At 34.4% G+C, this 15,729-nt stretch overlaps 1 protein-coding gene across 8 annotated transcripts in view; it reads left to right on the forward strand.

Annotated features, from left to right (window-relative positions):
* The window catches only part of LOC149788420 (IQ motif and SEC7 domain-containing protein 1-like), a 237,157-nt gene that overhangs the window by 145,300 nt on the left and 76,128 nt on the right, over positions 1-15,729 (forward strand). The window contains exon 1 of one of the 8 annotated variants that reach the window (XM_089974396.1): positions 9,073-9,204. The exons of the other annotated variants lie outside the window; for them this stretch is intronic. Coding sequence (XP_089830522.1) covers positions 9,176-9,204 — 29 coding nt within the window. The 5' untranslated portion in view covers positions 9,073-9,175. Of the gene's footprint in view, positions 1-9,072; positions 9,205-15,729 lie in introns of those variants that run through there. 8 annotated transcript variants of the gene reach the window in all.

Genomic DNA, 15,729 nt, shown 5'->3' on the forward strand with positions numbered 1-15,729 from the left:
ACATTGGTAAATAATCCAACTTAGATCAAATTCTAGACAAGGTTATTTTGTGGCTGTTATTTATTAGACCTCATAGAAATTTGAAATCCTGTGTACATATTGTTATAGTGCAGTATAGAACAGAAATAAGGGTTATTTTCAGTGCAGATTGTACTTTAATATTATTAAAGGGTGATAGTTAGGCATACAGAGTGCAAACATTTCAAGTTAAATAGAGTGTAAGAATTGCCTTTGTTTTCTGATGGACAGAATGCTAAATCGATGCAGTTTATTACTGAATTTCAACAAAATCGATGCTTTGTTAGGTGACGTTTTCTGAATCAATAGAATCAATATGAATTGGATATGACACTTGTCTTAAATTTACAAGACACTGATAATGCTTTGACACCAGTAGTTTTGAATTGTTGTCATGCTAGTAATACCGTGATATGAAATGATTAATTCAGGAAATTAAAAATGATTTTGACATTTTCACGGCACTTCTGGACTTGCAATTCAGTGTTAAAGTTGGTCAAGATGGCAAGGTCCATTGTATGGATCTTGGAGAGAGATCAGCAAATTAGTATGGATCTTGGAGAGAGATCTGCAAAGCTGTTTGACATAAACTTTGTAATCCATGTGATAAGTGAGTGTTTTTGGCATGAATGTTACCTACAATAACATTGGATTAAGGCAATATTTAAATAAAGGATTTCGAATCATATCTTAAGATATCTGCCTGAACAGAATTTTGCTGGGATGTAGCCTGTTATTCAGATTGGGATATGTACAGCTAGCTGAGGTGACAACTAGTTGATGCTTGTTAAAACAATTGTATAATTACTAATAGGGTTTTTGTAGTGTAAATCAGCTTTGATCATTATTATTAAATATGATTCACATCATCAAAACAATTGCATGGGTCAAGCTAGACTAACATTTTGACATGAAGTAGTTTCATCATCTTAGGTTATTGGGTCAAGTGATGAGAAAATAGGGAAAAGTGAGTTAAGGTCAGATTTTATCATGGCAGAATAATTTCATCCACAACCGGTATTTTCAGGCTCTACAAGTCATATAGTTTTAAATATAGCAAAATTATTCATTCCTTATGAAAATATTTTAAACTTTCTTAAACTGTCATAGCTGCTTTATAACTTTGTTATGCCATTATATAAGTACCTCGAAAATGTGTAACTGATTTGGAAACTTTTAACTGATTAAAAACAAAAAGCACCCTGGAAACCAATAATTAAATTTCATTGTATTTTCAGCTGAAATATTGGATACAATCATTAATCTCTTCAGACTTTTAGTCTTAAAACTTCAGTGCAGTATTAGAGTTGGTAATTGACAAAGCTTAGGATTTCACTCACCCCCTAGGGTTTCATCATTGTATTGTTGATGGTAAAGCCTTAATTTGATGCATAATTGAGGGCATATGAACTTAGAAGCTACTGTACTAGCACAAAAGTTGACTTGAAAGCACAACATTTACCTGTTTTTGGAAACAGTTAACTGTTTTATGCATACCAAACTGGTTATCTAGTACAAAAAAAACATTTTACTCTTTTGGTCAGAATATATATGCGGAAAAATGGAGATGGATGTAGGTACCTTTTCCCTTTCAGATCTACACACTTTCGCTTTCCTGGCATGATTAAGCACAATTTCATGGATGATGGTGAATATTTCACCCACTTCACCTTGTAACATGACCCTGATTTGTTGCAAAGGTTTCTGATTTATTTTTGTTGATGGATTTGGCAAACGTTACAAGGCATCACTACATTAAGTTCCTTATGCACATGCATTTCCTTTATTTCTGATGAATCTAGCACATTATTTATAAGTTCAGATGCACTAAAACTAAACTTACATTATGCAATTAAATCATGCCCATTTGCTTTGACAGCGCAAAAGCCAGGAGATTAAACTTGTGAACATTTTATTTTGTAATAATATAGACCTGAATGTATGTTTGGATCAAATGACAACACAACACCATGTGATGAAAGATGGAAGTTTATGATATGAATTATATATATATATATATATATATATATATATATATATATATATATATATATATATATATATATATATATATACTACAAATACAGTGTTTCTTTCAATCTCAAAACATACATCTCATTCAATTACTCTATCCAAACATTCACAAATAGGAAAACAAAAAATGAGTCATATATTCAAATGTATGATGGTATGATTTGTATAATTTCACGTAATGGAAGTGAGATTCAAATAATCTCATGTAATGTCATATAATGAAATCGGGATTAAAATAATCTCATGAAATAAGATTCAAATAATCTCATGTAATGTCATGTAATTTAAGTGAGATTCAAATAATCTCATGTAATGTAAGTGAGATTCAAATAATCTCATGTAGTGAAAATGCCCCATTTGTACTCAATTGAAACAAACATATGACTAAGTCATTTGTACAGCTGTATGATGCATAAATATTTGTAAAAACTTGCAAATGTGTCCAGTGACAAACCACACACAGTTCTCCTGACTTCTTAGGTTCGCCCATGCTTGTATCAGCTGCACACACTCTTCATGGATCCACCATGCGCACAAGTTTACAAATTAGCGGTTTCGTCTTCGTATGGCCTTGATGGTTACATCATCTTCCATATCCATATAGACACACAGACAGCCAGACAGAAAGCCTTATATACCCGCACACACATACACACTGACAGCACACAGTTCTCCTAAGTTGGCACACTTGTATTGGCCATACCCACCCTTCATGGATCCACCATGCGCACAGACATACATATAGACATACGTACAGACAGGTACAGACAGCTACAATAAAACCAAACTGGTCATAATAACATGTATGGAATTAAAATCTGTAGATACATGCTACTAAATTAAACCCCTAATAGCAATTTGTAACAATTCAAAAGTTAACATTTTAGATCCGCTTGGTAGGCATAATATCACAATACGACATTAAAAACTGAATATGCTTCACATATCAAATAAAATACAAATGTAACACCTACCCCTATGGCTGGAGAACAAAAAATGGAGAATGTTTACCCCTTGACAAGATCCAAAGACTAGTGTGTCAGTTAGAAAACAAAAACTTGCCTTAAATCTACAGGAGAGTGAGTATGGTAAGGGTAGAATACCTGTGCATACCATGCTTTTAGTGTCTCTCGCCGCAAGCAATCTATGATGAGATACATGCTAGTTCAGTTGCTTACCAAGAAAAACAATTATCCACCCCAGGTAACGTTGTATGCAAGTATGGCAATAATGACCAAATCGTTCTAAGGCGAAGCCAAGTTATTTTTTGCCTTATTCTGTGACATATTTTTTGTTTAGACTTTAGCACTGCTTTGCACTGACTGCAAGTGACATTCTTCACTCAGGAAAAATCAGGGAAAATACATAAATATGGACCTTTTTTTGTTGATTGTGGGACTCATGACATATGGTAAGTTCTCACAAGCTCTAAAGAAACAATATATGTTGTGTAAGTTACATTTGGGTAACTCAGTAATTGGTAATTGTATAATTAAACAAGTTTCATAAGGTTTTGTGATGGGGGCTGGGGGTTGAAGATGGTAGTATACATTTATGTTCTCCAGATTTTTGTTTTGTTTGTGTGCTTCATATTTGGACATGTTTATTATTCATTTATTTCTTAACAGTTTCTTATTGCATTGTAGCTCTAGTGGTCATGGGATGGTCTATTTTCCACTGGCTGTTGTCTGTCCATTTTGTTTGCACAAAATCATGGCCAATTGCCTTGAAAATGGTGCTGATCTGATGTCCAGAATAGCCACCAAATTGGCAGTTAGTTGAAAATGTTATTATTGCTTCTCCTCCTGAAAGGAAAGACATATTGATATGGGGTTTTCAACCAGAAGACTTGCAATGTTTTGTTGGTCCTGAATCAGTAGGGTGCTACTTGGACATTGAATATGACCATCACAGCAGCCCTTATTGCTACTCCTGAATGGATAGACATATCAACATAGGATTTCACTGAACAAAAGTTGTGCCAGTATGATGTTCCATGTGGCCACCATGGTAGCCATCATGAAATATTTTTGTTGTCACTACTTCTGAATAGAAAGTTGTATTAACATGTGTGTTTTCATGTGAAGACTTCTTATGGTGTCAAGTCAGACATAATTGAAAATGGTTCCACTTGGATGTCCAATATGACTGCCATAGTGGCTGTTTTGAAAATCTTGTTATTACTTTATCTCATAAATGGAAAGTTAAATCAAAATGAGATTTTCACTGTAGACTTAATATGATAGAAGGTCATAAATGGAAACTGCTGATTGGATATCCATTATGGCCATGATGGCAGCCATCTAGATAACCTTGTTGTGGCTACTACTCCTGAAAGGTAAATCGTGTTTAAGTAGATTTTCATCAGAAGACTTCTTTTTGTCTTGTTGACCTCAAATGAAAATAGGGCCAGACTGATTCCTAATATCTTTAAATTCTTGTCTGCTCAAAAATTTCAGAGATGGTTTCAACGCTAAGCAGTGAAAAAGAAGAAAGCTTCATTGCCATGGAGAGACTCGTATCTTTATATTATGGCAGATTAATGTTTTCTTTTTAGCTGTACTGGTCAGAGACCAGAAGTGCTTATGGGATGGCCTTTTGCCCAATATTTGGCATCCATCAGTCCATTAGGCACAAGTTAGTTATTGCTACTCCTAATCTAACTGCAGGATTGCCATGAAACTTTACAAGCACATTCATCCACATTGTTCCTCACTGATATCTAATATGGCTAACACATTATCCAATTGAAATTCTTGTTATAGCTCCTCCTCCTAAAGGGATGCTCATATCAGCATGGGGTTTTCACTGAAATACTTCTTCTGATGTCAAGACAGTCCTAAATAAAAATTGTGTTAATCTGGTGTCCAGTATGGCTGTAGAGAATAGCAACCGTCTTTAAAATCTTGGTATTACTACTCATTATGAATGCAAAGTCATATAGACATGTAGCTTTCACCAGAAGATGATTCTACATGAAAATGGTTCTGATCAGACATTCAATATGGCCACCACTGCAGTCCTCTTGACAATCTTGTTATTGCTAATCCTCCTGAACAAACAGTTAAAATCAGCATGGTGTTTTCACCATGAAATCTTTGTGGTGTCTAGTTATTTGTAAATAAAACATTGTGCCTATCTGAAATCCAATATGGCCATTACTGCAGCAATCTTGTAAATCTTAGATGGAAAGTCACATTGATTTTTGGTTTTCACCAGTAGACTTCCTATGATATGTGTTTGGTACTCTAAGAAAATGGTGCTAATCTGGCAGGTATGGCCACCATGGCACCCATCTTGAAATATTTTTATTGCTATGGTAAGTCATATCAACATTGGGATTTCACCAAATGACTGATTATGATATTTAGTTGGTCCAGGAGGTAATTGTTGTCAACTGACCCCAAATATGGCCACCATGAAAATCTTCTCAACACACTTCCTCTTATATGGAATGTCATATTGAATTGGGTTTTCACCAGATTTAATATGGCTGCCACAATGAACATATTGAAAATCTTATCACAAATTCTGTTGGATGAATTGTCATATTGACATGGGTTATTCACCCCCGTTTGTCCTAAATGAAAACGGTGTCCAGTTTGAAAATCTTGTTGCACGAAAGATGGTTTCAACATAGCAGTTAAAAAGAAGAAATGGTCTTCTCTTGAATTTCTTGAAATTCTCTTCACAAAGTAGATCATCATTTCCTTTGAGGGAGTTGAGTGTTTATATTCTACCAAGATTTTAGCAGTAGATAATCCTCACGAACAAACTTTACATCTTTATGTTAAATTGTACAAATATAAAGGTTTTATCATCTTCATATTTTGACTTGTTTAAACATTTAAAATCTCAGAACTTCTTTTACCAGATTGCAATCACTGGAAGCTATTCACACATTAGGATTCTTCAAATGGGCAAAACTTTATGAACACAGAATTAGTAAAACTTCCCATAGTACACTCACCAATGGACAGACATGTGGGATTCATTGTATCTTGTAAGGATCTATTCACACAGAATCATACTCAGAATGAAGAATTGAATACTGCTAATTTCTTTCTTGCATTGATTTGTTACTTTAAAAGAATGGCATCAACAGGCATTTCTTTTATGGGCTATCATGCTTTACATGCAAAAATATTTTCTGTAATCATTGTGCAGTCTCTGAAATTTAGCAAAATATTTTATTATGTTAGCAGTTTACTTAGCTCTCTCAGACAAAATTAACATGACATTAACTCAAGAACTGCACCCATTTAACAAAGGATACATTCACTCAGAAAAAAGCTGATATAATTAAACTTTCACTTCTGATCAGTATAAGCTGGAATGTTATGGCAAGATGTGCTAAAAAAAAGTCCCAGAATGTTGATAAGGTCAGACATTTGATACTGATATGTTGTATAATAAATGTACAAGGGACTAAACTTCTCACAGAATGTTTACAGATAGTACTAACCAAACATGTACCATATCCTGAAATTCTTATCTGAGATTGAATAAATTGGATGTATTGTAAAATCTCTTGATCAATATTTCGTGTGTTGGCATTTTTTAAAATACAATTAATCTTGTTATGGCTACTCCTTAAACAGAATTTATAGAGTTTTATCCAGAAAACTAATTAGGATATCTAGTTGGTCCTTAAATGAAAAAGGTGCACATTTCAAATATGGCTACCATGGCAGTCATCTTGAAAACTTGTTTCACTAGTCCTGCCAAATAGAAACTGCTGTCAATTGGATTTTCAACAGAAGACTTCCTTTCATCTTAGTTGGTCTGGAATGAAAATGATGCAGATTTGACATCTTATATGGCCTTTATAGCAGCCATCTTGAAATTCTTGTTAATGCCCACCTCCAGAATTGATGATCATATCAACATTTTTTCTCTCACCAAAACTTTTCCTATCATATCTAGTAGGTCTTGAATGTAAACAGTGCCATATTTTATCACATATGGCTGCCATGCTGGCCATCTCGACAATTTTGTTATCACTACTTCTTCAGAATGGGTGGTCATAAAATATCTTTTCATGACATCTAGTTTTGTTCACAATGAAAATGGTGCCAATCTTACATTTGGTATATATGGCCACCACAGCTGATAATTTGAAAATATTATCACTCAAGATTTTAATAGATATTTGTACCACTCATCAGTTAAAAGGAAGGAATGGTTTTATCTTGTAGAACGTCAGAAACTCGTGTTATTTGTGAAAGACCTCAGCATATTTATATAGAGATTTTGCATCTGATTGAGGTTAGTTATTTTCACCAGTCTAGATACTGTTGTTTTTGATAGGGTTTTATCATACATGGTAAATAGGCCAATGTCATCAATATTTTGGCTGAATTTGATGATTTTGAGTGAAATTCATGCATATTAGTGGTGTGACCTTGCATCTGATTGGCAGAGTTTGTTGACACTACAAACTATATTTCTGACCAGATTTTGATTAAACGCTTAAAAAAGTCTTATATTATCAAGGTGTGAAATGCAATTAATTCAGAGTATGATTTACACACATTAATGTGGTAATTTTTTATCTGAGTTGCTAAACCATTAAAGAGACCAAATTCCAACTTGCTGCATCTTGATAAATAAGCTTTTATTATCACTGCAGTTTGACAGGTTCTATCATAAGTGAGAACTGTGCATATTAGCAACTGATTGGCTGAGCCTGTTACCTGTTGTACTTGAGGGATATTGCGGTACGCCTCATCTTGGACAGGTTGCATTCTGTCAGTTTTTTTAAAGTTAACAGATTTAAGGCCTGGTAAAGTGTGAAAATTAACGACAGCCCTATATTCTTTTTATCTCAGATTAAATGGGCTCATTTTACATTCAGTAACTCTTTATCAAGTTGTCCTTACTTTTAAAAATATGTATTTTCTCTGTCCCTGTTGCAGAAATTATAAAAAAAAGTTAATTGCAATCACTTTCACTGTGGATTTTATTGCAGTATAAGACCTGGTTACTTCAAATGGTGCATGCAGCAGCATCTTTGTCTCATTTTTGTGTAAAGATCATGTGTTAATTGGTTATTAATAGAATTCATCATCACAAGAAACATCTGGCATAAATATCACCACAATCTCAGTGATGTAACATTAATTAATTATAATCTATTTTTAACAGAATATTGGCAGGGGTGGGGGATAAAAGCTGAAGAATAAATTGGCAAAGCAAGCATGTGTCAAGGACACTACCCAGGTTAGTAACATCCAAGATCTAGGATGATGTTGATTATGAGCAAGAGACTGCATAGTAATTATGCCTTTGTCTTTAAAAACAATTTTTTATCAAGATATAGTAAGATAGGTAAAAGCAGCATGATATGTAATTCTGGAGATAGTTTAAGCAGGTTTTGTTGTTGCAATACATTATTAGCCTACTAACCATGAAATATTCAACTACTGAGCTATTTAAACCCTGTTTGAAATATCAGGCCCAGTTTTGTCATTTGCATTTTGTGCTATACTTAGTATCTTCTATATTGATGATGGATTGCAATCTTACTTTGTACTGTGTTGTTTTATAATGTATATTGAATAAATCTTCTTGCCACTGAAAATTGTTTCTATAATAGGCAGATATATATTGGGTGTTATTGAAATGGGGACCTGTTTGACTGTTTCCAGAATACACTCCACCCTACCCCAGAGAAATGCCAATTACAGCAGCAAACTTAATCCATACAGCTTGAACCAATAGTTCTGTGATTGCACTTGGACAGCCAATTCTACCAATTTGTAATTTGGCTGTTGAATGAAGTGCTGTGAAATATTCCAGGGAATCTAGATTAGCAGTGGATTTGTGAGCAGATTCTGTGGCTGTTACTTTGATCATAGAGGCTGTAAATGAAAGAAGGGCTTCTTTCACAAGAGGAAACTGTATGCATGCAAGTTTCTGCTATCCCTACCCATCATCAGGTGCAAGTTTGGTGAGTTAAGGTGTGAAAGCATTAGTTAGGTTTAACATCAGCTATCCATAATGGCTACTTGTAACACCAAGAGGGGCATGGCAACCAGCAATCTGGACTGGATATCCCATATGTAGATATATTTAATGGAATCTGAAGATCAGCTGAAGGTCACTGCAGGGTAAAATATGAATGTCATCATCAGAATTGTGTCAGATGAGGTAAATGCTTTTCACTTTAGGTTATGAAACATGGTATGCACAGGGCAGCATTATCCTGCATGTAGAATGTTTGGCTCTGAAGTGCACAGACATGCATGCACACACACGCATGCATGCATGCGCACACACACACACACACATTGTGTCCAGAGATTCATCCATTTTTATGATGTTATTTGTAAGAGTTATTCTGTCTCACATTATAGTTCAGGTACTTGTTCACTTATTATGCTCTGTTTCTAATACTATTATGCTTTAGTTCTGGTACTCTGATACTCCATTACTGGTAGTCCTTGCTTGTCTAGTTATTGAACTGATAACTGTCATAGCAATTTGTTGTGCAAGGCCACATAGTACTTATGCAGTTATTGTGCTGATCAATTTTTGTATCTAAATATAGTTTTTTTATTTGTATGCTGGAAACCATCTCTATATCATGTTGTCCAAGTTAGCAGCTAATTACATGTAGCTTGTTTCCTTGTATGAGAGAACATAGATTATACTGTAATAACAAATCAATGGCTATATCCACAGACACTGTAGCAAGAGATGATGGCATTCAGCAGGCTGCTGACTTGAAAGAAAATGTCTGACCAAATTTAAATTGTATACCAATATTTTTTCCTAATCTCATAAATTGTTAAGTATTGGGCTTAATGAAGTTGTGTATGTGTGGGGGTAGTGTTGGCTGTTAAACAGTTACTTTTTCTTTTTATTTATTCCAAACACACTCGGGGCCTGAAAATTACTGTGGTCTGTGACAAGTCTTGTTTTTGGCGGCAAACCTGTCTAGTTTTACCAGCACTAGCCTGTTTGACATGAAATATTTATTAGTTGTTCCCACAAAATGAATAAAATTTACATGTTAAGCTTTAATAAGTCTGGAGAGTAATAAATGTGAATTGATGTAAATTGAAGTCACTTCTTCTAAAGCCGGAGACTGATATTGTAACACATTACCAGGAATGAACAAATTTAGCACCAGTCTGTGTTTGATCTTTGTCAATCAGACACTTGACTTTCCTCAGTCTCCTACTAAAACACTTCTTCCACTCTATGGGTTTACTTTTTTCTTCTTTTTTCAATGTTTGACCAATACTTAGCTTATTTAGAATGGGCAGGGTCCTGTTGGTTCTGAACCAGTCAGTCATAAACTAAAGGTTCAGTCCCCACACCCACTCACCTCACACCAGTCAGATCAAACTGTAATATAGGACCTCTAATGCTCTTATAAATCCTACTTTTAGCCACAGGCAGTTGTTTGGAGTAATATTTGGTTCTTTGCTGTTAGTAAGACACTAATTAGATGCCAGTTTCATTTGTGACAAGGACACATGTGGTCAACCCACATCAGCTATGGGACAGAGCTTTGTGCTGACTTAAGGAGGGAAGATTCTCTTCGCTGATTTAAAAAAGAATAAGGCAAGGTTTTTCATGGATAGGGAATAGATCTCATAGTATTAACACATTAGGAAAGAATCAGTTATATTGCAGTTACTTGATAGATACATAAAATTGTGTCTCTTCCAGTTTTCCTTTTCCTTGCTTGTTATTACATTCACCTACTCTCTAAATATAACAAGATTTATTTAGCACTGATTAAGATTAATACAAATTGAAATAGATCTGAATATGACCTACATCAGCATTTTTCTAGTTTGGCCAGAATGCTGAGAGATATTGGTGAGTGGGTGGGTGGCAGTTTTTTCTTTTAAATTGTGATTTTAATTTAAATCCCCCCATGTAAAAGGTAAATTATTGTTTATTGTAGTGCCCGACCAATGGACAAAAAGGGCACTTACGCATGTATCATATTATAATAGACTCCCATGAACTAGTTTGTCATAACATAGAGAAAGAGTTAGCAGAGCATGGAATGTAAATTTGATGTAAATATATTCTTGTTCTTGGTATACTTGCCATCTACCTCACAGATTTTATATAGATCAGACAGGACATGGCTGTGATAAAATGAGTATAATTAATTAACTATTCATGCTCTGATAATCAGAGATAATGGACCAACTATTTACACCTGCTGATAAAAAGAGATTATTGTTATATCTCACAAATGTTTTTTAAATTTAGACCCAATGAGTAAAAATTCATAAATGCAAATTAAATAAAAACTCGATAAATGAAAAATGTGTCTTTGTTCTGTTTACAGGACAAAATGTGAATTATCATTATATTTTAAAAGGATAAACCTGCATTAAGCAGAACAGATTATGTTATGTTCATGTGTCTGTCAGTCCATCAGTTCCCTATTTAGTTTTTGACAATAATTTTAGTTGTCTGCAATCTACAGTTACCCGATTTTGTGGATGGCTTCCACTTGAAGTAAGGAAAAATCCTATAGATTTCAGCATCATGAGGTCAAGGTCATTGTGATAGCAGAAAATGGTTCCTGTACAGCAGCTGAAGTTCTCCCTTATCTGTGCTAACCAAATTAGTGGTTTAAGGTAGAATTCTATTGATTTTGGAGTCATTAGGTCAACATTCAAGGTAACAGTGACTCTAGTAATAAAATAAACGATTTCAACACAATAACATGAATTCTGCATGACATACCACAGCCAAATTTTGTAGATGGCTTGCACATGGGATAACAAAGACTATTGATTTGGGGGTCAGAAAGTTAAAGGTAATGGTCGCTGATTGGAGGAAGAAAAATATATCCATAGAATAACAGTAACTCCACATCACATACCTGATTCAGAGTTTGAGGTTGGCTTACATTTATGGTAAAAAAGAAGCCTATCGATATTGGGGCCAAAAAGGCAAAAGTCAGTGTCACTCAGACTTAAAGAAGAAAAATGGTTTCTGCAAAAAAATATTACTATTCTAAACAAGAGCCATTAAACACGGTCAGGCATATACTGTTCCATTCATGGTTCGGCTGTGTACTTTCAAGTAGAGTCTTGGTAAATTGAGCCTTCATCAGATAGTATGATGCTGTTATATGATACATGCATGCAGTGTTCTGTTTCAGTTATCCATGCTTAACATACCCAGTCCTTAGGAAACGTCAAGAGTATGGCTTAATTTATATTCATGAAAGATTATTCATTGATTTCATGTTTTCTTTTTATTAAGTGCTAGTTACCAGGATGGTTGGGAAAAAAAATATATCTCTGATATTGATGATGTTAAGGAGGGGTATGATTTTGTATGTACACTATTTTCATAATGAACTTATTTGTTTGGTATGATAAGAAAAATGTAGTTATTGATGAAACCTGTCTGTGTCATTCTTACAGCAGAATGTTGTATACCAGAGGTTTATCTTACCCTGTAAACAATGGAAGCATTTTGGGATGTCATTTATTTTTTGTCCTGGAAAAATTTGGTACTCTGCAATAAGTTTATGAGCTAAAGCTCAGTTATTACAAAAAAGACAAATACCACATTGATATCCTCTAAGTATACAGAAACTCTCTTGGGATTTTAAATAAACTACATTGAGGCTTTCAAATGGATAATGCTTGGTACCTTTATTGTTTGGTGTCTGGTTATAGTGGGATAGATTTCAAATGGATAATGCTTGGTACCTTTATTGTTTGGTGTCTGGTTATAGTGGGATAGATTTCAAATATGTTAACACATTAACCCCTGGAGGTTTTTGTCATTTTTGCCTGAAAATCGAGAAGGAAACACATTTTGAAAGCTATTTCTGAATAGATCCAAAAACACCAAATCCCAGGTGATCTTTCAATAACATACTGCCTAGTTGTGTTAGAAACATCATTTTTTGTTGGCTATTTGGCTTGTGTATGAGCAGAAGGGTAAAAGTTGGAGTTCCTTTTTTTCTTCTTTTTTTTGTGCTAAACGGACCCCTTATTTTTGTATCGAGACCACTCTTTAGTCCAAATGCTCATCTTATCCTATTTTTTGCAAAGGTTCATCTGTCTGTTTGCAGTTCATACTGGTTTGCCTTAGATCTGAGACCAAAAAGTCTCAAATCTTAACACAAAATCGGATCCCGACCATGGACCAATTTTGGAAGGAAAAAAAATTGATTCCAAAAATTTAGGTTTTTTCCCTCTGTATTTTGTAGTGCAACTAGAAATTCCAGATTATCCTACTTTTTGCAAAGGCTCATCTGTCTGTTTGCAGTTCATAGTTTGCCTTAGATCTGAGAACAAAAAGTCCAAAATCCGGAAACAAAATCGGATTCCAACTACGAGTGAATTTTGGGTAGAAAAAAGTCGGGTCCAAAAAATGAGTTTTTAAAAATCTGTATTTTGTAGTGCAACTAGATATTCCAGATTATTTGGTATCATTGTAGAGCTACATCTGTCTACCTTTCTATAATACTACCCACTTTAGTGTCTCATGCATGACCATGACGCTACAGAGCTCGACAGTAGGTTACTATCTCCTGCCCCATTAAATCATCGCTAGGGGTTAATGTGTTAAAACAAAGCTGTTACCTTTTTCCTCCTGTCTGCTCAAAATTCTGCAGTTTTTTGCACTAGTGGTCATGAGAATTATGTAAATTAAAAATATTAACATATATTGTTAACTATATTAATTTTTATTATCATCCCTTATGAAAAGCTGAATCAAGCTTAGGAGTAGATTTTGTGAGTTTGCTGAAAATCTTCAGTAAATCTTGTAGTAGTTTCCAGGTCCTGGTTTCACTAAAATTCTCATATTATCTTCCTTATGGTACTTAAGATATTATCAGTATACATGTCAGAGGGAGAGTTAGTGGAAAGGATGCAGAATTGTTTTGTTTTTTAGAAGTTTACACATGGAACCTTTTCTTTTTTTGAACAAAGAATTGAGCAACTTCTCATATCTGAGAAAATCCATGATGTTTCCTCAGAGACAAGGCAAAACTCCTTTAAAGAACATTCAAAAAAGATTGAGATGTTTAGAAAACCTTGGAGCAAGTCAGTCATATGCTTTGGTTTCATTGAACATTGGTGTGCAGTCTAGTTGTGGAGATTTAAATCTTCAATGCACAATAAATATGTGCATTTAGTACCAGGTGGAGCTCTCACTTACATTATCCAAGATGTTACACAAGGGCAAAACTTTCACAGATTTAATGTGACCAAGGTGTGACCCAAGGGCAAAGCTTTTATCCGTTATAGATGTGACTAAACTATCAACGCTCCGGTTTAAAAAAAATTTATGACTCTAAATGGGCAAAATTTTTATCCCCCATACAATTAGGTAATTGTATGGCCCAAGGGTAGTGGTTGCCAGATTTTTTGGCCTTGACCTAAAATAGTTTTTCTGAGCCTCACAAACCTATTTAAAATTTTTTAACAGTTTTGCTACCCTCAAAAGAAATCCTGCGACCTTCCAGAATGTCCTTGAGACTCTGATTTTGGGTCATGACCTGGGGACCGGGATCCACTGCCCTAGGGCAAATTTTCATCCCAAATAGGATGTGAGTAAAGTATCAATTGCACATTAGAACTTTTGTACCTCCTGAGATATGACCAAGGTATGATCCTGTTGGGCAAAACTTTCATCCCTTTGTAATAGAATGCTTATAACATACTTCGCCCCCTCAAATAATGATGAAAAATCTCTTACTTAAAAATCCAAGTTTCCTACTTTTCCAATCCAGGCTAAATGAAAGTTTGGAATTCATTACACAAATGTGTGTACCAATTTACTCTAAGCACTTAAAGATCTATATGAATATTTGTATGATAAAACTTTTTAAGGTTAGTATATTTCCGATTGAAGAAATGGTACAGTAGGAGACATTCACATTCAACACACAAATTGTGCTCTCATTATATTAATGTTTAATTTTGTTTCTTGTACTTCTATAGGTTTAAGTGGTCAATGAGGCATCATGGGCTGTGACATGTTTTGTCAGTTTTTGCAAACCTATTTGTCATAAATATATCCACTTATAAATACTAATAAATTATTCAGGTTAACCAGTGTCAGTATTTGACCAAGCTGTCAACATAATAAAGAATCAATCAGAACATAAGATTTGATTCATTCCACTGAAGAATGGTCCACATGAAATAGACACAAAAAAAAAATCATAACTAAAATTAAAGAATAGATGCCTTTTGAAAATAAAAAAATTATATAAAAAACCACCAGTGTTAATTGCATCAATATACAAAGTGTTTTTTATGATATTGACAGAATTTATATGTCTTTAGGTCCAGTATCTACAATGGAGGAAATTGCTGTATAATTAAATCTTAGTGGAAATTGCTGAGTCAGTCTGAAATGTTGAGTCTCTATCACTTGAGGAGTTAGTACAACTTTTATGTTTGGACAGTTATGTTGGTGTGTGGAAAAATGATTTGGCATTCCTTAAATGTATGATATTAAGTCAAACTTTTGATAGGGATACACAGTCAAATGCCTGAGCTAAATATCGCTACCAAATGTATTACGCTACGTGAAATGTGGCTTGAAATAACTGTGTTTATTCCTAAATGGGTTGCATGAGAAAGAAGAGAAGTGACCTCCCTTGTAGCTGTTATATAGTATATGTATGACAGGTCAATTTTAAGCAACGATACGAGACCCTGT

The sequence above is a fragment of the Sinohyriopsis cumingii genome, chromosome 11 (assembly GCF_028554795.1).
Source record: "Sinohyriopsis cumingii isolate HCF-2022 chromosome 11, ASM2855479v2, whole genome shotgun sequence".
Classification (NCBI taxonomy): Eukaryota; Metazoa; Mollusca; class Bivalvia; order Unionida; family Unionidae; genus Sinohyriopsis; species Sinohyriopsis cumingii.